The following is a 25,344-nucleotide window of genomic DNA, read 5'->3' as shown; positions in this document are numbered from 1 at the left end:
AAATGCATTCCAGAATGCACAAAAAGCTTGCGAGGAGATTTACTTTGGCTCCAAGCGTCACAAAAATTCAGAATGGACATGCATTTATTCCCACTAACAACAAAATGTTAGAAGTTAAACAATATTCAAGCGCATTAGATAATCTTGCAATGGTTCAGTATTAAATTAATTTTTATTTGTTCTCTTAAAAAATTCTAAAAAACAACAAAAAAAATAAAAAAAGTAATGCGGGCTTCAAATCACATTATTGAAGACAGTCTCAACCCTGAAAATGCAGAGAGCTTTTTAAATAACAAAAAACTGATGTAATATTTTTAATAAAAAAACAAGTGTCACAACAAGTCATCAATTTTTAAAGACTTTTTAAACATATTTGAACCAAAATGTTCTACTTTAAATAACTGAGTTCATATTTGTAATCAGCGGCCCCAAAAACCCCCGAGTCACAAGTTTCGAGTGAATTGGGTCATTTTAAAAAAATAGTTAATTGTTCTGACAGTTGGCAGTGCCTAAAGTCATTTAAGAAGAAGAAGAATATTCATCCTTGGATGCTACGTATTCAGCGAAAATCCACAATTTTCTGGGTATACACCATTCCCAGATCTGTTTTGCTAATCTATTGAGACTGCTAAATTTTGTTCCACCCATCTTATTTATGTAAGCTAATGCTGTTACGTTGTCAATTCTGAGAAGAATTTGTTTATCTTTCCAGAATTGAGCAAAACACTTAAGAGCTAAGAAAGCTGCTTTAAGTTCTAAAAGATTAATCGGATCCTTTCTTTCCGATGAACTCCAAAGTCCATTTGCTTTCTTTTTTCCACATACTGCCCCCAGCCACTTTTAGAAGCCTCGGAAAAAATTTCAAAACCGAACGTACTCGTTCTGATTTTATTTTTGGCTGTGTGAAAGTGTAGTTGCCACCATTTTAGTTCCTCAATTGCTTCTAAGGAGAGATTGGCAGTAAATTTTGGATTGTAACCACTTTGGATTAAGGACCTTGTTTTTTGTATTTCAAGGTTTTTATAATAAAGTGACCCATAAGCAACTCCTGGACAGGCTGCCACTAGGGTACCAATGCACTTTTCTAGAGTATTAATTTTAATCTCTTTCTTTTATTAGAATTTTTTCTAACATGTCAGTAATTTTGAGTTTCCTTTCTGAAGGGAGTTCGACAGTCATGTCCGCGGAATTAATTAACATTCCCAAGAATTTACAAGATTTTTTCGGAATTAGATCACTTTTTTCTCAATTAATAAAACCAAGTGATAGGATAAAGAAATTGCTAAGTTCAGTCTTTCTGAACATTGTTCTGGGGATTTTCCGAAAAAAAGGAAATCGTCTAAGTGAATTGTTAATTTAACCCCCTTATACCTCAACCAATTAACTATTGGTTTACCTATTTTTGTAAATACAAAAGGAGCTGAGGAGAGACCGAAAGGTAAAGAATTAAATTGAAAAATTTGTCCTTGATATTTAAACATTAAAATTTTTTTGTGATTTGAATCGATGTGTACCATAAGGTACGCATCCTTTAGGTCTAATCTACAAAGGAAATCGTCTCTGTCCAATAAGTTCAAGGCCGTTCTTAAATCTTCTAATTTAAAATGTTCTGTTTTGATAAAAAAAATTTAACTTCTTCAGGTTTAAAATGAATCTATATGTACCATCTGGTTTTAAAACTAAGAAAAAGGATGACAAAAACTGGCCTTCTACTTTAAGACAAAGTTCGATTGCTTTCGACTTTAGGAGTTTTTTTATTGCTAGGTTAAATCACTATTGTGTGCCTCTGTGGTTGAGACTGGCTGTAGACTCTTTTTGATAGATACGGTTTCTGCCTGTATTGGTTGGTTTTGGAGGTGTTGTGGTTGGCAGTGCTGAAGCTCCCCCGTGACACCTCTCTCCTCGCGGTTGAGCTTTTCCAGTTTAAAGCCTGGTTTTGTCGAAAAGGTGGCCATGGTTTTGGTTTTAAATCCTTAGACAGTCTGTCCATAACCTTAGAGCTGTCAATAATTGCTTTCAAATCGCCACCAAATAAAAACGTGGTCGGTTCTATCTTTTTGAGAATCTTTTGCACCTTTTCCTCATAGCCGCCTAAAATGAAGGTCTTCCTTGCGTTGGTTAATGAGGAAAATAAATGACTCTGTAATTTTACTGCATTTGATAATTTCGTGAGTAATTCTTCCCAATCTAAGGGAACCTCGTTATCATTTAAAATGTCGCTTAAAGTTGAAGTGGTAAGAGATAAAGCTGAACCGGTGAGGTTTCGGTACTCACGAAAGTGTTCATCTCTAGCTTGCGATCGAGGGAGAAGATTTACAGAGATTTCATTATTTAAAATTGGTGCTTCCAAGTTTAGCTGACCTGTCCTTGGGTTTTTTTTTAAAAGATCGTCCTTTTCGTCTGGTTCTAAAAGGCCTTTTATGATCCATGCCTTGACACGATCTGCCACCTCGTTGATAATGGTTATTTGGTTTATTGCTGTGGTGCTGATGGATTTTTTCCCAAGAACCTGCTTGATTCCTCGACCATTTGTAAATTCTCATCTATTTCAGGTTGTGAAATTTCTCCCTCTTCAAGCCTGTTTTCCTCCATATTGGCGTTTTCCTTATCAGCGGCTTCCTCTGAAAAGAGTAAATTTTGCTCAGAAGGGAATTTTTATTTTTATACAGTTCACAACTGTAAGGTTGTGAATCCGTTTTATTTTCTTTCTGGTGCGTGGTTTCAACTTTAAATTGAAACTCGAGCAACGAGGATATTTTTAAAAGATGGCGTCGAGACGCCACACCACGCCTGTGTTCTGTAACAAAGAAAAACTAGAAAACGAATGAATTTCTTCTTCCAAATCCGCTAATTCCTGAAATGCCCTGTTCATTTCTTCTTCTAGAAATCTAAGTTGTTCTTTTTTCTGAAGAATTTGTGCACTCATTTTGGAAATCTTAGATGTTGCGTCAACTAACGCCAAGAAACGAATGAGGTATGTACGTGAGATAGAGGATACAGTGAGTTCCCGCAATCTGACTAAAGTCTCGAATTTTTCCTTGGTGGCTTATTCGGTATATGACCATCCCGTCAAGCGCTCCCCCTCCACCAAGATCCTAGCAATTTCAGGGACGTAGGACGTAGTCCTATCAAATTTTAACTTTTTTTGGCTCTAAACAACATTTTTATGCCGCCTTGTCACTACGAGTAACCACGAAAAACTAGGAGGCTCTTTCGGCACTGAGCGCGCGTCAAAAGTGAAAGTACGGTTGGTCAGGTAGCGAAACCGATTTAAGCCCATTAAGAGTCAGTTGACGAAATTCGTCAGATAGCGAAATATTCATATTGCGGGAACTGACTGTAGTATAGATGGGCAAGTGGTCTTTTCATCTCCTTCTATCTCTAAACTGTGGCGTCATCTGGCGACGAGTCGCGATACTACAAGTAAGAATATCTTTGAACAAGTAAAGTGAAATATAATGGACAGAAGTGGCGCTATCCGTAGATAAGAACTGAAAGGCACCCCACGAACTGCTCAGAGTGCAGGAACAATAGTTTACACCAACCGCTATATAATAATAATTTAATTCGTGAGCACAATAACATAAGGAGCATCACTCTTTACTATTTTGTAACAGGACGTATTTTACGTATCTCCTTATTCTGAAATTACAAAGTATTAATCGACAAATTATTGTTTTATAGAGAAATAATTAAATATGATTAATTGAATATTAATTGATTAAATGTCGATCTACGATCATGTGCTGTCATGGTAACGACACTTGCGCTTGCGTAGCCGAAAATGCGGCAAGGAAGCAAACAAGTGTGTTTTTGATCACTTTTGGATCGTACGTCGATATTGTAACATCTTTGTGTTAAATTTTATTGTCGACTAATATTTTATTTATTAAAGAATTATTTTATTAAATGTAATAATTGTGTGAGTGTGAAATTGGCCAATTCGTCGACTGAGAGAGACATCAAAATGTAAGTAGATAATCTGTAAAATATATCTTTTCAGTCGACACTCTTTGTTATTATTTCATTGGGTTCACCCACTTAGCCCCCCTTGAGATTATTCTTGTTGGTTTAAAGTAAATTTAATTATATATTTTATTTAGTGTCGACCTTCAGTCGACTGGCGCCCGCGGTTTTTATAAATTTTTATTATTCTCTGAACCCACACAGCATTGAACCCTGCCGCGTCTGGTGTGGAGTTTTTAATTTTACAAATTTAATTAATTATTTGAATATAACAAAAACTCCTGTTTCAAGATATATTAAATATATTTAATTAGAAATCTTTATTTCTTGAAGACCTGACTCCAACTGTTTTAAAATAATTTTTAAAATATATTTGTGAATCCTGAGACATATCCTTTCAGAGATTTTAAATCTCTAATTTTTTCTTTGGTTATACCAACTTTCCTCGCAGAAGAAGAACTTTGCAAAACATCGAAGCCTAATAATTTTTCTATGAAATAAGTTTTTGGCTCGCTCGTGCAGCTTGAATAACATTCCACGTTGCCATTAAGGAAGTATTTTATTTGGACCGCTTTACTGATTTGAAGCTTAACAGGAATCATAAATTTGTTCTTAATTTTTTTTCGTAATCCTTACAACAATATCTTTTTGTTGAACAATAGTAAAAGGAGGATTTCTCAAATTTTTTATTAAATCTATGTACTCATGTTCCGTTGTGATGCTTTCTGACATTTTTGTCTTATGCCCATACATTCCGAAGTTACGATCGCATTGACAATAAGAATGACCCCGAACTAGATATAGATGATGAATTGGCACCTGCAGTTTTTGCGATAAAAGCGAGAGAAATACCATCATGTTATAGTTTTTATTTTTTCCGGGGTATGAGTCGGAAAATAGAAATATTTGATTGTAACATTTTCGTTTAAATTCTTCCAGGATTTAAACTTCTTCTTCTTCTTTCTTAAGAAATCCCTCCATGAAGAAAAACATATAACTTTGAAAAATTTTGCCTTTATTTTCATAGACATGCACGTTAAAAACATGTAGCCAAATTAATCGCATATAAAACTGTGCTGAAACTGGAAGTTTCGGCAGAGATAGATTTTGCCCAAAGTCAAATTCTAAACATAAATTATCTTCGTGTGTAGATAACATAAAAGTCTTCAATTTTGTGTACTTCGGCACATTTTCTTTATGCGTTAGAATTTCCGAATCATTTTTTCTATTCTGCTCATTTTCATAGCAAACATCGCAGCTATCTGTTTGAGGAACACCAAAGGTAAAATTCTCGAAACGATTAAAATGTTTAATGTAGGTCGATTTTGAGAAAGGTATATCATTCTTTCCAGTTTTTAATTTACAATAGTTAATAAATTTCTTATACAGTTGATTTAAAGTCAAATTTCTGTCTTTAAAATAGTTTAATCTCGAGTCAGTGTAGTGAGACTTAGAGTAAGGAAGACTTTCACAATGTTCGTGAATTAGTTTGTTTAATTTATCCGTTATTTTCTTAAAATTATTGTTTGATTTACCTCGTTGATCACTTAAAGCTAAACCGTGTTTCATTTTTTCTTGAACTATCTTCAACCGACCTCTCTTGATGCCAATGACTTGCAATAAAAACTTTTCGCAAACAATCACTTCATCGATTGCTGAAAATCCCTTTCGAATGTAATAGGATCATTTTGTAATTTTCGATTTGTTTGCTATATGTTTGTTTTCAAAAGTGAACTTAACAAAAAGTTTTGTGAACAATAATCAGCAAGTTCCCAAAACTGATTAAATAATTTTTCTTGATTAGCAGGAGCAATGTTTAAAAAAAATTTCTTAGTGCACCATGATGCGGTGCTTGAAATATTTTTTGTCAACAATTTCACCAGATCGCGATGCAGTATACTTTTCTCCCTGTAAAATTTATCAAAAATTGTTATCTAATATTATGACAAAATAAAAGCGATAACCTTTTTTCTTATTTTAAAGTAATTTTATTTAACAGAAATTTCTTTAAAAATTAACATTCCAAAAAATGTAATATACAACTAAATAATTTTTAAAAACTAAAAATAATAATTTAAAGAAATTTTTTCAAAAGTAATTATTTATTTAAGTAATTGTGTGAAATTTAAAAAATCTGTTGAGTGAAAAAATAACAAAATTCCATAAATAATATATTATTAGTATATTCACTAGCAAATAAATAGAAAAATAAAATAAGATATAAGAAATATACACTACCGTCCCTTTTTTCATGAGAGGAAAAATGCTTAAAACGTAGAAAATAAGAATGACAAAAATTTTTCGTATTTTTTTCCTGAAAGCTAATGAAATTATGAAAAGACTGACATCTGATCGAAGAATTTTCGTTGACTATTCTGTCAGATACAGAAAAATACTGGATTTTGCATGCTTTTCGTAATTTTTTAATTTCTCGAAAACTAATTAACTTTTTTAGCGTTCTTGGTCTTGTTTCAATCTCTATTCAATGTAGAATTTAAATTAATTAATGGTATTGTGATATAAATTTTTCCAAAAAATTTGAAACTCTGAAAGTCGGATAAAAAAGTTTTGAAAAACAGATTGACACTTTTTTAACAAAAAAAAAATTTTTTTTAATAAAAAAATTAAGTAATTGAAAAGTTTTTTTAAATTTTAGTATATCTATTAAATAAACATAATTAGTTTTCGAGAAATTAAAAAATTACGAAAAGCATGCAAAATCCAGTATTTTCCTGTATCTGACAGAATAGTCAACGAAAATTCTTCGATCAGATGTCAGTCTTTTCATAATTTCATTAGCTTTCAGGAAAAAAATACGAAAAATTTTTGTCATTCTTATTTTCTACGTTTTAAGCATTTTTCCACTTATGAAAAAAGGGGCGTCCTGATAATCACGGACGGTAGTGTAAATGTACAGTAAAACAAGTTGTGAATCCAGATATTCATTACATGAACATTTTGCTTCCTCTTTACGATCAGCAAAAAAAATTTGCTTCCTCGTGGAGGAAGCATTAACGATAAATATATTTCATTTTTAAATCATTTTTAATACAATTTAACATTTATAAAATAAAGTGCATTCGTCTTAATAGAAAGAATAAAATTTTCTTATACAGTAATATGAATCTAAATAAACAAAAAAAATTTTTGTAAAAAAGTGAATTTTTCAAATTTGATTGTAATTAATTCTATAATTTTCAATAAAATATACACTTTATATATGTCGTAGGCAAATAGAAAAATCTGTCATTTAGCTAAACGCCTAGGCAGTTAGCTAATCGGCGCCGAATAGACGAACGAGCTTCAATATTACCATTATTCGTCTATTCGCCTGAAGGGATCAGGCAATTAGCTAACTGGCTAGGCATTTAGCTATTCGACAAACGCAGTTTAGGCCAATAGAAGAAAATTTATTTATTGAAATATTGGAACACTTTATTTACAAGTTTTTCCATTGCTATAGGGTCAGACTAGCTCAACTGTGTTAAAAAAATTTCATTGATTTTATAAAATGTTAAAACTTCTATAAAAATCTGTAGTTCACAAAAAAACACTTTCAACCGTTTTTTGAAATTTAAAATTTTGGTTATTTTTTTATTAACAAAATATTACAACATTTAAAAAAAATTAACTCAAAAGCCGTTTACAATAAATTAATAAAACTTACACTGATTACACAAAATTGTTCACTCTTTTAAAAGAAAATATTTGAATGATTGTTAATTTAAAAATTCCGTTTGTGGTCATTTTTATTTATTACATTTCCTAAATCCCTGCCCTCCATTGATAGACTATTTTGCTGCTGCTTACAGTTATAATTAATTTAATTAGAAATAATAATAATTAGAAAGAATAGTAACAGAAAAATAATAATAATATAAATAATTTTAATAATAATAATTGTGTTAAATTATAATCAATAAGTATTTTAATTTTATAGCAATGGAAAAACTTGTAAATAAAGCGTTCAAATATTTTAATAAATGAAAATTTTATTAAATATATAATTTTCTTCTATTGGCCTAAACTGCATTTGTCGAATAGCTAAATGCCTAGCCAGATAGCTAATTGCCTGTTCCCTTCAGGCGAATAGACGAATAATAGTAATATTTAAGCTCGTTCGTCTATTCGGCGTCGATTAGCTAACTGCCTACACGGAAAAAATTCTGGGACATTAGATGCGCCAAGGACAGTGTCAACAGCAGTACATTTCATTTTGCTCGTCTGAGGTGCCATTTCGAGATATCAGACGTACATAATGCACGTCAGATACGCCAAACTGGCACAGATGGCGTGCAAAATAAATGTAGAAGAAAATTTGACACAACCTGTATATCTAACGCGCCGATACTTTTTCCATGTAGGCGTTTAGCTAAATGACGGATTCTTCTATTTCCCTACGACATATAGGGTAACTGCACCAATTGCCGAGGGTGCTCCAATTGTCGAGGATAATAATTTTCTTTTTTAGATAAATAGTATAATATATAATATTTAAGAACAAAAAAAATTTCTAAATAATCTTTGTATTTTCAACTGTATATTTATATATACAAATTTCGTAGCGATTCTACTAAAATAATTATTTAATTAATATTATAATTCATTGCTGTGAAATTTACACGAATCTCCATTTTCTTAATACTTTAGGTTGATTAAAACAGATTTTTAGAAATGCAAATTAAACGTATTTATAATGACTTTTTGTGTACAAAATTATTATTATAATTTTGTACACGAACTAAATTAATTTTGTATGCATGTTTTTTTGTTAAAAAAAATATTTAATATTTTTTAAAAGCAAATCATCGGTATTTGGTTCCTTTTTTTTTGACAGTTCCATTTTTCGAGGTAATGACTCGAAAATTGGTGTAGTCACTTTTTTCGCTGATGCACCATTTATCGATGGTTAAGTGTTTATTGACTAAACGTCAAACATAAATGCCAAACATTTATAGGTACAGAGAAAAAGAAAAAAATGCTTCAAAAATTTACAACCAACAGAAAATAATCAACCAAAAAAACGAGGAAGACCGAAAAAAATTAATAAAAAAATGCATTATTTAAAACTAAAAAATTTTGTACTATAGTTTAATTATAATTAACCATTATATTTACAGTTCGTAATAAAAGTTTATTTTATTCGTTTACAAATTTAATGTGACTTAAATTAATTTATTTTTTCAATTAATGTCTGATTAACAAAATTGATTAAATTTAATTAACTTATATTTATAAAAGTTTAAAAAATAGTTAAATAATTTTCTGTCCTGTACCATCTACTATAAAAATGTTTTATATCGATATATTATAAATTATTCAATTATAGTTAAATAAATATATTTGTTTTCTGGTAATGTTCTATAATATTTTTATCGAAAAAATAAATATCTACTCGATTTTCTAATATCTGTACAGGTTAATTGTTAGGTTATATTGGGTTATTGGATTAAAAATGTCATACCCTCGACAATTGGAACAGACCCTCGAGAAATTAGCACAAGACCATCGACAAATGGTGCTTTTGCTCGATTGACTTTTAAATATATTTTTTGCTTAACAATTTAGTTTATATTAAAAAAATAAATATGAATATTAAACATTATTAGATCCTTCGTCCAAATATACAAAAATCAAATTTTAAAGTGCATTTACTTCCGAGAAAAAAAATGTCAAAGTCACATGTTGCCTAAAACCCTCGACAATTGGTACAGTTACCCTATACATCAATCGATTCGTCTTGAAGCAAAGAATAAGATTTTTGATTTATTTTTTAATAAATAATAACATTTTATTGTACAGCAACATGATTTTTAAGAAAAAATGAATTTTTATTAATAGTGCAATTTTTTTGTCTATAATTGGTTTTAATTCTATAAATTTAAATACAATATATACTTTATATATATATATACCAATCGATCCGTCTTGGTGCAAAGAATAAGATTTTAGAAATAAATGTGTAAGATTTTCTTATACGGCAACATAATTTTGCGGAAAGAACTCATTTTTTGATAAAAATGCGAATTTTTCAGCTTTAATTGTGATTAACTCTGTAAATTCCCATACAATTTATACATTTTATATACCAATCGATTCGTCTTGATGCAAAGAATAGGATTTTATTATATATTAACTTTAATAACCAACTTAAAAAAATTTTTTGAAAACAAATTTTTCTTAGAAAAAAGTCAAAAAATTTTTTTCTGAGAATTTTTTAAAGTCTATCAATCTATTTCGAGATATTTTTATGATAAATATACCTGGTAAATTTTATCCAAATTCGTTAAAACCTCTTCGAGTTATCGTCTTCACAAAAATCGGGATCCACACATACACACACACATACATACATACACACATCCATACATACATCCGGACAATTGTTCAGGGTCTTATATAACATAGTCCTATATAGAAGAGTTAAAGGTATTTTTAAAAATTTTGTAAATCAAACGACTACAAAGCTTCCTCACGAGGAAGCAAAATTAAAGATAAATGTACGCAATAACAAATTAAAAAAAATACGTTATGTTATTTTCAATTATTATAAATACTAAACAATTAAAATAAGCTTTCAAATATAATGACGTAAATTAAAAAACTAGGAATATGATTGTACTGAAATAAAAATGTTTTTAAATAACTTACCATATTTCGAAATTTTTTACAAATATTGCCTTTTCAAAACTGTTCATTCCTCTTTCTTTTTCGTCCACAAATCATATAATTACTCATTTTAAACTTTCTAAACAATTGTCATAAGATATTTGATAAACTTGTTGCAACAGTAGCGAAAACGTCTATAAAGTATATATTATCACCTCTCTACATTACTGCTAATTTTCTTATTTTAAAATTAAATAGGATTTATTTGATTGTAAATAAAGCGATTGACAAGTTAGTCGGATCAGTTTAATATAAACAAACCTTACATGAACGTTGATATTAAGAAGTAATTGGAAGAATTAAAATATAAATTTAATAACTTGATAAATAAAATTAAATAAAACGATTTATTAACTAATAAAAATTATATTTTAAAAACCCGTTACCTTTTAAAAAAATTTTCCTTGAATAAAATTTTTTTTTTAATTTCTTTTAAATAAAAAATGAATTATTTTTTAGGTACCTAATAATTATCCAGATAAGCGGCTTTTCCCAATTTTGCTTATTTTTGGATAATTCTTTTTGCAAAAGCTTTTAATAAGCTAAAAAATGAAAAATCAGTTGGGGGAAGACAAAAAAGTTCATAACCGGAAGTCAGGGATGGGAAACAAAATTAAAATTTTCGTTTTTTGCATATAACTTGGTCAAAACTAATAATATCAAAAACTTTCCTTCATAAGAGTTGTAGACCATGTCAAAATACATCTCTTTTATTCTAAACATTTTTTTTCTAAATTAAGAATTTTTTGAGAAATTTCAAAAATTAAAAAAAAACCTTAATAATGATGTACGGAAGAATAAGGTGCCTCAAGAAGAGTTCACAACGGAGGCTAGCGAAACTCGCCGCAACTTGATTCCTTCTCTTTTTTAATGCAAAAAGAGAGTCAAATTGACATTCTAGTTGGTACTAGAAGGTACCGAACCCTGACCCGATCCCCTTCCAACGTGTCGCCACAAAAAAAGACTTGATTCCTTTTATAATTTTATAATTTCCTTTTATAATTTTAGCCCTGAAAAGGACTGATTGCAAATTTTAAAAAACTATTTGTTTTAGAGAATAGATTTCAGTCGGAGCCCTGAAAAGGGCAGATTGCAAATTCTAAAAAACCATTTGTTTTATAGATTAAATTTTAGTTTTAGCTCTAATAATGGCTTATTATTTTAAAGGTTGTACCAATTTATCAAGCATAAAATGCTGGATTTGGTGTTAAATTTATTCAACTTCTGCGACTTCGTTTGGATCTTGGGCATATTGAATAATTTCAAAGATTTTATGAAAGCGAGTTCTAAAATCCTTGAACTTTCTTTTGAACAAGTACTCAGCAATATACCCGTCCATGTGTTCTTCCCGTCGACCATAAGTCGGAATTGCCGCTCGTATATCGTGCCAGGTTCGCTCAATGTGTTGAGTATGAGCACCAGTGTCAGGGTCAACAAAATTGCAGGAGTGGTTGACCGTAAGGTGCTCAAACTCATGTTGGTCCACAGAGTTGTAACCTTTCCAGCAGTCGGAAATTATTGTTGTCCCTTCAACAATTTTGTCTTTGATTACGGACAGAAGAGTTTTACCCGTTCTGTCAGGTACAGGAACAATAAAATAATGTCCCTTGTTTCTCGACAAAAACCGCCGAAAAGCCAAATACCGTCAATTACTCGACCACGGTGGTACTTTCTTTTACCAAATTTAGCTTCGTCGATTTCCACTATTTTATTAGGGCCACCCAATTTTCTTTCTGAATGATTTATACACCACAAGAAAATGGCTTCCCTAATAAAATTTGCCCAATCTACATAAGTAGTTTGGGAAATTTGCAGCTCATTTACTAGAATGTCTTGCCTGGAAGGTAACAAGAATATATACCAAGCAATAAACTTGCATGCAGTTTCCAAAGAAAGAGCAGATCTTTGGAACCACGTGCCAGTTTTTATAGACAATTTAAAATTGCATTTCTTCTCAATCGTCTTTTCCCCGCTTTTTATTTTAGATGTTTTTTGACACCTCCAAAAAAAATCTGGATCATTGAAGATTGCAGGATTTTGCCAATGCGGGCAAATCACATTTTTTTTAATCACGTTGCGTTCTTTCAAAAATTCTATTAACGATTTGTCGTCATCTAAAAGTTTTAAGAATTAAAAGAATTGAAATTCACTTAGGGTAAAGTCCCATGATGGGTGTAAAGTGCAAAATGCAAAGTGAAAGTAACTAGATTAGAAATTTTGACCAAACGCACCTTAAAGTTTGTTGGCGTTCACATGCATTGTGTTGTTTATGGTTGACACATATTGTGTGCATCGTGCATTGTTTAACTGACAAAAGTTAGGAGTTTTTAAAATAAAAAAAATAAAAATATTGAGCAAGAATCAAATTATGAGCGAGGAAAATAATGGAAGTATACCAGTAAGTAAAAATAAGTTTTCATATAATACTCTCTATGGGATCAGGGTTCGGTACCTTCTAGTACCAACTAGAATGTCAATTTGACTCTCTTTTTGCATTAAAAAAGAGAAGGAATCAAGTTGCGGCGAGTTTCGCTAGCCTCCGTTGTGAACTCTTCTTGAGGCACCTTATTCTTCCGTACATCATTATTAAGGTTTTTTTTTAATTTTTGAAATTTCTCAAAAAATTCTTAATTTAGGAAAAAAATGTTTAGAATTAAAAGAGATGTATTTTGACATAGTCTACAACTCTTATGAAGGAAAGTTTTTGATATTATTAGTTTTGACCAAGTTATATGCAAAAAACGAAAATTTTAATTTTGTTTCACATCCCTGACTTCCGGTTATGAACTTTTTCGTCTTCCCCCAACTGATTTTTCATTTTCTAGCTAATTAAAAGCTTTTGCGAAAAGAATTATCCAAAAATAAGCAAAATTGGGAAAAGCCGCTTATCTGGATAATTACCATTTTTTATTATTAACAACAATTATAAAGTATTATGTATGCCATTATTAGTAAATCTCTAATACAGAATTTTCTAAAAAAATTCAGTCATTTTTCAAATTCATCTGTAACCGCTGTAAGGCTGACGCCTGACGTGCGACCCGCAATTGTTTAAACATTTCATTATTCGGACACCATGAAGAAATTGATATGAAAATTTACAAAAAATTTCCTTATATATTAATAAACAATATTGTCACTGGAAGTTCTTTCAATTCAAAAGTTCCCTTTAGACTTTTGTTTGGTGAAAGCAGGAAAACATAGAAAGCGACAGGTATATATTTTTATTAAAAAAAAATCTGCCCTTTTTTATAATTTCTTCTTTTCTAACTTTCAAAATTCCGTGAAATGATTTTTGCTTTAAAGGCCTGGGAATAGTTTTAGTCTTCATTATTTTTATTTGAAGAAAATGTAATGTTTTTAAATTATCATGTGAAGTGGATCATGTAGCATAATTAATACCATATTCCAAACTAAAACTTTCTCTAATAGCTTTAAGGGGTTACCCCCACTTGCAACTTTGAAAAAATCGATTTTTCTTTTATTGCATTTTTTTGAAGCATAAGTATCTGAGAGTATGTCCTGAAAATTTCAAGTCGATTCCAACAAAATTGATTGAGATATGAGCGTTAAAAGAGACTGATACATATTGATTTGTATATACATATATGCATCGATAAAATGAATATCTATTTTTTGAATTACCACCTGTAGGTAATATGCGCAGAAGGCTACTACGATTCATGACTTTTCAGCCGATTTCTGGAAACCAAACTATTACGTACCCCCACTACCGGAGTTGGATCACCTGTTTCTAGTGTTTTTGGACCGGCAAGTCTGCAGCTTGGCGCGTTCGACCCTCTCTCCGCAGATTTTTTTTATTTTACATTTAAAAATGAATCGAAAAAAAGGTTCGCGAGAAACAAGAAGCAGTGATAATTTTCGGAAATCTCGACCAAATAAAAGGAAGAATGTTTTTAATCCGAAACTGTCCGAATCGGAAACTGAAAGTTTCAGCACGTCTGCAAAGAAACTGAAAAATAATATTGATATGACTGTGAATCAGGATCCTAATATTGAATATCGCATTTTAAACTTTAGTGCTGTGTTTGGTGCTATTTCAAGTTTAGTGAAGTGCAAAACGTGTAATGGAAATATTAAATTTGAAACTGCAAGTACAAGAGGACTAGGCTTCAAAGTCGTTGTGAAATGTGACTCTTGTGCAGATAATTTGATACCATCTTCTCCTTTTGTGGCACATTCGTATGAAATAAATCGTCGATTTATATTCACTATGCGAGTTCTCGGCATAGGATTAGCTGGAGCACAAAAATTTTGCGGACTTATGGACATGCCGAGGTTTCTTACCGAGACTACGTATTCAATACTTTTAAAAAGTATTTATGAGTCTGTCAAAACTTGTGCAGAAGTAATATTTAAAAAAGCCGTACGCTAAGAAATTGAAAACACACCTAATGCAGCAGGCGATGCAACTTCTAAATTAACAGTTTCCGGAGATGGATCCTGGAGGAAGCGAGGATATACGTCGTTGTTCGGAGTTACATCAATCGTAGGCTACTACAGTGGAAAAGTACTTGATCTTGTAGTAAAAAGTGCGTATTGTAAAATGTGTGAATCGTGGAAACATAAACTAAGTGATGCGGAATATGAAGAATGGTACGAAACACACAAAGATAACTGCAATTCAAATCACGAAGGCTCCTCGGGAAAAATGGAGGTGGACTCTATTATCGAAATCTTCAAGCGTTCAATAGCAAAATATAATGTCCTATACCTTTACTATATTGGAGACGGAGATTCGAAGACGTACACTGGGCTGATAAATTCTCATCCTTATGACGACGTAGAAGTTATAAAAAAAGAATGCATCGGACACGTCCAAAAGCGTATGGGATCCCGCCTTCGTAATTTAGTAAAAAAAAAACAAAATGCTTGGTGGTAAAGGAAAGCTGACGGGAAAATTTATTGACAAGCTCACTGTGTACTATGGACTGGCTATTCGACGCCATTCTGATTCTGTTCACGATATGCATGAGGCAATATGGGCGACCTTCGACCATTACAGTTCAACTGATGCAAATCCACACCACGAGAGATGTCCAACCGGTGAAGAATCATGGTGTTCATATCAACGAGTTCAGGCGAGAAACGAGGCTTTCCAACACGATTACAGACCACTTCCGTCAAATGTACTGAATGCCATCAGACCTATATATAAGGATCTGAGTAAAGAAACTTTACTTGAAAGATGCGTCGGTGGCTTCAATCAAAATAATAACGAAAGCTTCAATCAAGTTATTTGGAAAATCAGCTCAAAAATCGTCTCGAGTGGAGCAATCGTTGTAAATTTAGCAGCTTATATTGCCGCTGGACTATTCAACGAAGGTTCAAAATCATTATTATTTTATTTGAACTCAATCGAGGTGAGCTGTGGACACAACGCACACGAATACGCTGAAAAAATCGACGAAGCACGAATTGCACTGGCAGAGAGACGTGCGGCCGAGAGCACTCGTGAAGGAAGAATGTTACGAAGGCAACACCAAATTTCCATTTTGCAAGCAGTATCGTCGGCGGAAGAACTTCTATATGGACCCGGAATAGATGACTCTATGTAAGTTTTCAAAAAAATTATTTTCTTCGTGGAAACTGAAATTGAAACTTTAAACGCGTTTTTCTCGAAATGGTATTTCTGAAGTCGGTGACCAAAATTACTCAAACACTAATGAACCGATCTTCTTGAAATTTTGCAGGCTTATTTATTACATAAAAATGTAGTCTTTAATCGTTCGATTTTCTTTTTCGAAAAAAAATGGCCGTTTTATAGCCAAAAAACGGCCGTTTTTTTCGTTAAAATCGAACTTCTAAATTAGACTGTCAGCCATTTTGTGAAAAATGAATATTTTTTTAAATCCTTCGATTAAAGACTAGTTTATACTCATATTTGACTAAATTTATCCACATTTTTTGTTTTAGATGATTCACTTTGCCGCAATCTTGGTCACCGCAAACCGTATAAATAAAAACATTATTTCATTGACGGCAGTTTGACACTTAACGATGTAATATTTTTTAATAAAAAAATTACTAAAAGTTCCTCAATATGTGTTCTTTGAGATGATATAGTTATAGATTAAAAAAGTTTTGTAGTTTTCTTTAAAAAAATTCATAAAAAAGGCTTATTTTTTTGCGCTACAAGTGGGGGTAACCCCTTAATATGTTTTATTTCATTCAACCTTTTCGAATAATCATTTTGTTAAATTTTTGTTGCGATGTGAAATCTTTCCATATAGAAAAATCGTCAGAAGTCATTGATTTTATAACTGACAAAATCGGAATTTCTTTTTGAAGGTCAGCCGAATAAATTGCCGTTTTAGTATTCGAAATAGATTCTTCACAGTGCTTTTGATATATAATATTCGAGCTTCTGTCGACATTTTTTTGTGTTTTGATTAACTGATACATATATCACAGGGGCGTAGCCAAAAAAAAGTTTCGGGGGGTGTTATGGAATTTGATAAGAGGTGTACTCAGAATAAAATTAGAAATTTAGGCTTTAACATATGTTTTTCCAAAATTTCAGGGGGGGTTGAACCCCCCACCCCCCCTGGATACGCACCTGATATATCACATTCAGATGATAGATTATCCGTATTGTGTGAAGGATTGCGTTGGTCCAAAATTTCATACTTTGCACACTCTTTATGGCCTAATTTAGTAGAAGATATTTTTATACCTTTCAGGACAGATCTATGAATACGTCGTATGTTATAAGTGTAGAATACTGTGGATATTTTTATTTAAAACTGTCAACTATTTGTTTTATAGTGATTTTATGAGGTAGGTATCGGCAATTGGGCGCATGTTTTCGACGATAATGGGAAATATGTGGTTGATAAGATTCAATATGTTCACGAATTGTCTCTTCTCTTTATCTATAATATCAGTTCTATTTCTTGTAGTTCTTCCAACTTCGGGTGCTGGTTCCAGTGTAAAGGGATGCAAATCTTCTAAAGCATGTCTTAATGCTTTTGTATTATTTGATTTGAATCCTAAAGTTGTTAGGAAAAGTGTCCTAAAAATTAGAAGCTTTGTGCCGTTTTGATTCGTTAGACCACTGCAATTCGTCTACTGCTTTTTTTACGACTGATGTGTCTAGTGAAATATGCTTTTTTATCTATCCATGTTTTTTGTAAACTGGGGCTATTAAGGCGCTTGTATACCTCCTTCGTTCTGAGTATATTCAGAAACGCCCAGAGTTTTGATTGGCTATGCTCATAGGGAATTTCCAAAACATTAAACTCCGAGGTAAGTTGCTCCTGCTTTAACTTCTCAAAGTGATTATTTTTTATTAAAGGGATTTCTTATGGGAGCAATAAACAATAACTTCTTTAACTTGAAATACTTTTTCCAATGGTTTCTACCGCCTTGTTCGTAATAGCCCCATTTTGTAATTTTGAAAAAATGCGTCTTTTTCTTTGTTTTACTTCAAATTCCAGCTTTGATCAAAACAATTCTTTAACCCTTCAATGTTCTTGCCAAGATCAAAAAAAGAAAAAAATTAAGGCAATATTTCAATACACAAAAAAGTTACAAGCCTTTAAAGTAGAAATCTGTTCTTAATAGCCTCAGTTAACAGTAGCCAAAAGTTTTTATTAATATAAGTAAACGTTGTTTATTACTAATTGGTTTATTGCATTGGAGTCTGCAATCTCTACACGGAGTTTAACGTGGATACGTCTTGGATAAATTTTGATGTTTTTTCTTAGGATGTAGTAAGTAAAACTACATTTTCCATGTAAAACCGTATGGGAAATTAAGACATGATTTTGAGTAGGAAATTTAAAATGTTTGTCTACGTATAAAACCATATAAATTCATGCGTACCTTAAATCCTGAAAATTGTTAGCAACTTTTTCTTTTTTAATTTCCTTAAATAAACCGTATGAAAAAACACTGTATTTCGTTAAAAAAAATTTCAATACATATAAATCAAACATCTCAAGAGAATATCTCATATATGTCCCAAAAATGTTCTCAACGTTTCCTGAGAATGTCACAAACATGCCCTAAGAATGTTCTAAGTGTATCTTGAGTTTGTCCTAAAATTGTCCTCAATGTGTCCTGAAAATGTCCCAAATACTTCCTGAAAATATCCATATGACACATTTGGACGTCTTTAGGCCAGACATAAAATTTGATTAAGATGCCTTTAAGTCTGCCTTCAAGACATCATCAGTATATCTTTTTTAAGACATTGTCTTAAATTTTTTACAATGTAATAAAAACGTTATGAAAAGAATATCCCACGGATGTTTGTGCCCACTAGTGTATATTTATATGTGACCTGGTGTTGCGAAAAAAATAGAAAAATAAAAAAAGGGTGGGATCTTGGATTGCGAATAGAGAAGGGTCGACAATAAACGGATTCGTCGATTAATTAAAAAATGTATATTTCCTTTTAACCTTTTGGTTTTCACAAACGTAGAATTTAACAGCGTAAGAACTTACAAAAAAAGAGTTGAAAATTAAATAGTATGTTGCACGTGGCGAATGGCGTCGTTGAGACTAGAGGTTCCCACGTGGCAAAAATGGCGGCAGGTGACGCTCACGTCAGCACAGGTGACTCTCAGCTCCACTCAGCAAGACGAGAGAAAAGTAACTGAGCAGTTTGGCACCGACATCGGAAAAAGAGGGGGACAGGATCTGGGCGGAACCTTTGACACGTCACGAGAGCGATCGACCAATCCCAGACATAATGAACAAGAGGCCAAAAAGGCGAAGAATAACGAGAAACAACGAGAGCATCCAGAATTGGACTCTCCCTAACAGAAAAAACCATAACATCCCGCCCGCCTCGTTAATTTAACGAAAAAAAGGGTTCTAAAAGAGTCGGACGAGAAAAGAAGAATGAAGAAAATTGTTAGAAAATTTGGTTGAGCAGCTCAACTCTCCGCCCGCCGTAATCCATCGTTTTGATCAGAGATTTACTGTTGTTCCTGAACTAATATCGGCAAGGGGGAGATTTTGTGAATCGGTCTTTCATAAGTCCCAAAAGCTGTACGTAATCGTACAGTGCGTACAAGTCCATCTGGTCCTGGAAAAACTTCTTGGACTCGTCCTAGAGGCCATTTATTTGCTCGCATTAAGGAAGGATCAATCACCAACACGATGTCGTTTGGTCGGATGTTGGCTTGGGTTCTGGTCCATTTATTGCGCTGCTGGAGTGTATGAAGATAATCTCGAGACCAGCGCGTCCAAAAGAGATCCCTCATTTTTTTCACCAAATGCCAATGCTTATCGTTTTGCGAGCAAGGGTTTAAGTCTAATGATTCAGGAAGTTGTGATAATGGTCCGCCTGTCAATATGTGCCCGGGTGTCAAAACATCCAGGTCCTCAAGATCTCCAACAACTGGTACCAATGGACGCGAGTTCATGCAACCCTCAATTTGCACAACCAATGTGGACATCTCTTCGTATGTCAGCGTTCGCGTTCCAATGATTCGACGCATGTGAGACTTGGCAGTTTTTATTCCAGCCTCCCACAATCCTCCAAAGTGTGGAGCACCTGGGGGAATGAATTTCCAGGTCACACCCTGGTTGGCTAGTGAGTCATGGATCATACCCCAATCAAATTCAGCCTTTCGAAGCATCAATCGGAGCTCCGCCTCAGCGCCATGAAAAGTTGTTGCGTTGTCGCTCCAAATTTCGGACGGTGCGCCGCGCCGACCGATGAGACGACGCAGAGCAGCTAGAAAGGAATCTGACGTAAGATCACCAACGACTTCAAGGTGTACTGCCTTCACGCTCAGACAGACGAACAGAGCGATATAACCTTTAGTCGCACGGTATCCGCGACCCTTCGTAGTCTTCAATAAGAATGGCCCTGCATAGTCGACTCCACATCGTTCAAAGGGCCGTGAGGGAGTCACTCGCTCAGCTGGAAGTTGTCCCATCAACTGGCTAGCCCTCTGGATCTTTGTACGAGCACATGTGATGCACCGCCGAACATGCGCTTTGACTCGAACACGCCCTTTAATGATCCAGGCTCGTCGAATGGCGTAAGAATATGTCAGTTGAGATCCGCCGTGGAGCGATTTTTTGTGTGCCCAGTCAATAATGAGTTCAGCAAGATGACTTTGTCCTGGCAAAATGACAGGGTTCTTTTGATCATATGGCAGTGGAGAATTTTCCAATCGCCCGTCGACTCTCAAAATTCCTTTCGCATCAATGAATGGATGAAGACTGGCAAGTGAATGTCTTCGTGGTAATTCCTTACCGTGTTCCAATATTCGAAGAGTGTCGCCAAGGTAAAGGTGCTGAGTCCAATAAACGCAACCAAGAAAGGCTTGTTGCAATTCAGTTGCTTGCAATCCGTTTTTCATTAAGAGAGATCGATCCTCTTTGGGTAGCAAGATCTGTTTTATTCGCATGCACCATGCGGTGCAACGAAGAAGTTTCATCAGAGTGGAAAACTGTGAGAACGGTTCATTAACAGTTTTGAGATGACCAATGAGCACTGTTGATGGTAGTTCGCTTGTCTGTGACTGAGAAAAGGATGGTTCTTCGAATGGTGGATTGAGCGGCCATCCACTATCTTCCTGCTCTAGACACGAAGGACCGTGCCACCACAACCTCATTGCAGAAAGCGTTCCCGGGTCGGTACCACGAGTCGCAATGTCGGCAGGGTTTTCCTTCGTTGGGATGTAGTGCCACAAAACCGATGGTAGAGATCGTTGGATTTTTGAAACTCGATTGGCAATGTAAACTGGCCACCGGGATGGATCAGAAGACCTAAGCCAATGAAGCACGATTTGTGAGTCGGACCAGGCGTAAATAGAAGAGTCGGACAACCTTAGTTCAGTAATAACGCGCGTAAGAAGCTCGATTACCAGCACGGCAGCACACAACTCCAAACGTGGGATAGAGATAGTTTTTACTGGTGCTACTCGTGTTTTTGAGGCAACGATTCTGGATAGAAATGTTCCATTTGATTTTCGAATCCGCAAGAACACCACTGCAGCATACGCAATGGCGCTTGCATCGCCAAAGCCATGGAGTTCAATTAAATCATCAGGTTGAGTCCCGATCCAGCGTGGACATCGTATCATTGAGAGAAGTGGCAAGTGATCGATAAAGGCAAGCCATCTTTGGGTTAGTGTTGCCGGCAGGTGATCGTCCCAGTCAAGTTGGTTTCGCCACAAGTCTTGCATTAGGACCTTCGCGACAATAATTATAGGAGCCAGCCATCCGACAGGATCAAATAAACGAGCCACTGTTGCAAGGATGCTTCTCTTAGTCGGTGTATCAGTACGCGTAATGTCGAGGGGTTTGAAACGAAATTCATCGCTGATCGGATCCCATGAAATTCCCAACGCTCCAACGGGTCCGTCTATCTCGATTTGGCGCCAGCTGGGACGTAATCGGTGACTACTGGGAATCGTATCTAGGAGGGACGGAGAGTTCGATATCCATTTCTTTAAGTGAAATCCTCCAGAGTTCATTATCGCAATCAGTTGATCACGACACTCCAGCGCTTCTTCTTCGCTGTCAGCTCCTGCTAGAAAATCGTCAACGTAAGTGTTGTCTCGTATGATCTTGACTGCCACCGGAAAACGATCTCCTGCGTCATCTGCTAATTGGTGCAACACTCGGATTGCCAAATAGGGAGAGCAAGTAACACCATAGGTAAGGGTGAGCAATTGAAAGTGTGTGAGCTTCTGTTCGCCTGGACGTTTCCATACTATCCGCTGAAGGTCAACGTCCGCCTCATGTACCCGTACCTGGCGATACATCATTTCGATGTCGGCGCAAAAGACAATGCGGAAGAATCGCCATCGCATTAAGACGGTTGTTAGTTCGTTTTGCAATTTCGGTCCTGAGTGTAGCAAGGTATTAGTGCAGGTTCCGTGAGATGTGGGTTTTGAAGCATTAAAGACCACCCTTATCTTAGGACGTCCATCAGCACTTTGCCAAATTGCGTGATGCGGGATATAATAGACAGGTGCTTCGCTCCTCATCGCAACATCATCGCTAATGGGTCTCATATGACCAAGTCGTTCATACTCCGTCATAAACTGTGTGTACTCCGTCGACAGACGAGGTTCTTTTTTCATGCGAAGTAACATGGAAGAAAGTACACGCTTGGCAGTAGTTAGCGATTCTCCCATTGAAAAATTGAGTGTCGAACGACGAGGAAGCCTTACAGTATATCTTCCACCGACGTCACGGCAATGCTCAGTTTGAAACAATCGTTCACACTCATAATCGTTCTCCGGGATTACTGGGTCTGCGATCTCTTCCTGAACCCAAAATCGTTCCAGCAACTCGACAAGGTCGTCGTGAGATTTGACGCGCATTGCAGTGACATTAGGTGAAGCGACATGGTTCGGAACTTCTGCTGACCAGTGTGGTCCAAGGATTGTCCAACCAAAGACGGTTCGTTGAGCAATTGGTTCATTTTGACGTCCACGACGAACTCCGTCTCGAATTAACGAGCCGTAGATATCGGCACCCAAAATTATATCGATCTCTCGAGGTACTCTAAAGTCTGGATCTGCTAGACTGAGACCGTTTAAGTGAGGCCACGTTTGTTTTGAAACCGGGGATGAAGGAATCTTTAAAGATAGATTTCGGATAACTAAGGCAAATACAAGAGTCGCTGGTGGTGATTCTTGGTGTCGTATGCGAAGAGTCACGCTACGGCGAGCTGTTTCGACTTGGGTATTACCTATAGCGTGGATAGGAATTCTCACCCTCTCTGGAATTACCTTTAGAGAGCTTACCAATTTTGATGAGACTAATGTTGCTTCGGAGCCTGGATCAAAAAGAGCTCTCGCTGTGACCACTGCCCCTTCGGTTGTCTCCAGTTTTACAACAGCGGTAGCCAGCAATGGTAGTCATGAGTCAGAGGGTTTATTTTGATCACTCTGCATTTTGGTTCGAGATTGTTTTTCGGATGGTCCACCAGCACTCTCAGAGTTAGGACGTTTACGGTCAGATGCGCCGTGGATCAGAGTGTGATGCAATCCTTTGCAATGACGACATCGATTTACAGAGCGACAATTTTGAGCTTGGTGTCCTGTTCGAAGGCAGTTGAAGCAGAGTCGTAATTCTGTAACCGTTTTTCGACGTTTTGAAACATCGAGACTTTTAAATTCTGAACAGCTGCCAACGAGGTGATTATTACCACAGACGGTACAGTTCTCTTGACCAGAAGACAAGGTCATTACTCGCGGTCGTCCCTGAGAAGCCGTCGTTGAGTTTGACTTACTCTTAATCAGCGTGGAATCTGAAGCTCGAGGAAGTTCAGTCGCGTGAAGTACTCGGATTCGTCCTTGGAGAAAAGTTTCAACACGGATGAAATCTGGAATTCGATCAGCTTCCCGTATTTCATTCTCCCAGTGCTTACGAGTCGTCATGTCCATGCCGTAGGCTGCGATGAACGTGAACCAATCGTCCCATTGGTCGACAGGACGGCCGAGAGTTCTGAGTGAGTCTCGCTTTCGTACTAGAGTGTCCAGCAGCTCTTGGAGGTTTGAGCCACTTTCTGCTTTTGCTGGTTTGATTGCCAGTAAGGCTGACAAATGATCCTGCACCAAGAGGCGTTTGTTATCGAAACGAGCCAATAATAGACTCCAGGCTGTAGAATAATTCGCGTCGGTAACGGAAAGTCCGTCTAAAGCGCGTCGCGCGTCGCCCTGTACTGCTCCCTTTAGGTAGAACAACTTTTGAACATCTGTAAGGTGCTCATCAGCATGGACAAGAGCGAGAAAAAGATCCCGGAATGGTTCCCAATCCTCACGTTTTCCGGAAAAAGTTGGCAAGTTAATTCGCGGCAGCTGACGGTGGGAAAGACCGGTAGCAGGTGAAGACTGGTGCTCCCCAACTGATGCTATTGTGTTTAAATGAAGTTGGCGATCATATAGACGGCCTAATGTTTCGGTGACGGTCAATGCGACAGTGTCAAACATGCCTTCAGTAAGATACGCTTCCTCGGCGATGCCTTCCTTAGTGACCAGTTTCATATGGTTGCGCTGCGCACGTTCCCAATAGCCCTGGAGTAGCTCAATGCGGCTCTGGACAGCGCCCGCGGTGATCTGCTCGACACCCTCGTCTAGGCATCGGGCTACGCAACTGTTAATCAACGTGATGAGCGAACCCTGGGTAGCTAATAGAGTACGCATCGCGGCGTCGAAAAGGGTTGCTGAGAAAAAAAATTACTAAATAAAGTTAACCGTTAGACAGGAAAGACGTTTTTTGCATGTCACAGAACTATGCAGCGTTTTCAGCGCTTCTGTATGGCTTGTTTATTCATTTTTTTATAAGGTGTTTGGGTCTCTGAAAGCGAGCGAGTAAGGTACCCTTTTTTACTTTTGCCCTCGGCACTCGCTATCATGAGCTACAGTGTTTGGGTCTCCGTAAGCGAGCGAGTAAGGTACCCTTTTTTTACTTTTGCCCTCATCGCTCGCAATCAGAAACTATCAACACTTTGTTCAAAAAAAAAAAAAGAAAAAAAAACATGTGCCTGCCCTAAGACGGCTGCGTCTGTGACAGCGATGTCAAAGAAATGAGAAAAGAAAACAAAATGCCTTCTCTGAGGCGGCTGCGTCAGTGGCAGCGATTTCAACCAAACTGCCTGCCCGGAGGCGGCTGCGTCAGTGGCAGCGATTTTAACCGAAATGCCTGCCCTGAGGCGGCTGCGTCAGTGGCAGCGATTCTAACCGAAATGCCTGCCCTGAGGCGGCT

The 25,344-nt window shown here is 35.5% G+C and overlaps 1 protein-coding gene across 1 annotated transcript; it reads right to left on the bottom strand.

The window, feature by feature from the left end:
* Positions 1-19,583: 19,583 nt before the first annotated feature.
* On the bottom strand, positions 19,584-23,499 carry LOC122510094. Its single transcript, XM_043624506.1, has 2 exons — positions 23,442-23,499; positions 19,584-23,326 (listed from the first exon to the last, which is right to left on the bottom strand). Exons 1-2 carry the CDS (start codon positions 23,497-23,499, stop codon positions 19,584-19,586), a joined length of 3,801 nt encoding a protein of 1,266 aa, XP_043480441.1.
* Positions 23,500-25,344: the final 1,845 nt, after the last annotated feature.

The sequence above is a fragment of the Leptopilina heterotoma genome, unplaced genomic scaffold (assembly GCF_015476425.1).
Source record: "Leptopilina heterotoma isolate Lh14 unplaced genomic scaffold, ASM1547642v1 Lhet_66, whole genome shotgun sequence".
In the NCBI taxonomy this organism is placed as follows: Eukaryota; Metazoa; Arthropoda; class Insecta; order Hymenoptera; family Figitidae; genus Leptopilina; species Leptopilina heterotoma.
The sequence above is the reverse complement of the archived record's forward strand: the minus strand, read 5'-3'. Positions and strand labels throughout refer to the sequence as shown.

Coding starts and splice junctions, on each gene's coding strand:
- LOC122510094 (XM_043624506.1), bottom strand. CDS start 23,499: ATGACTACCATTGCTGGCTACCGCTGTTGTAAAACTGGAGACAACCGA. Junction 23,327..23,441: donor AGACAACCGAAGGGGCAGTG/GTCACAGCGAGA, acceptor TCCACGCTATAG/GTAATACCCAAGTCGAAACA.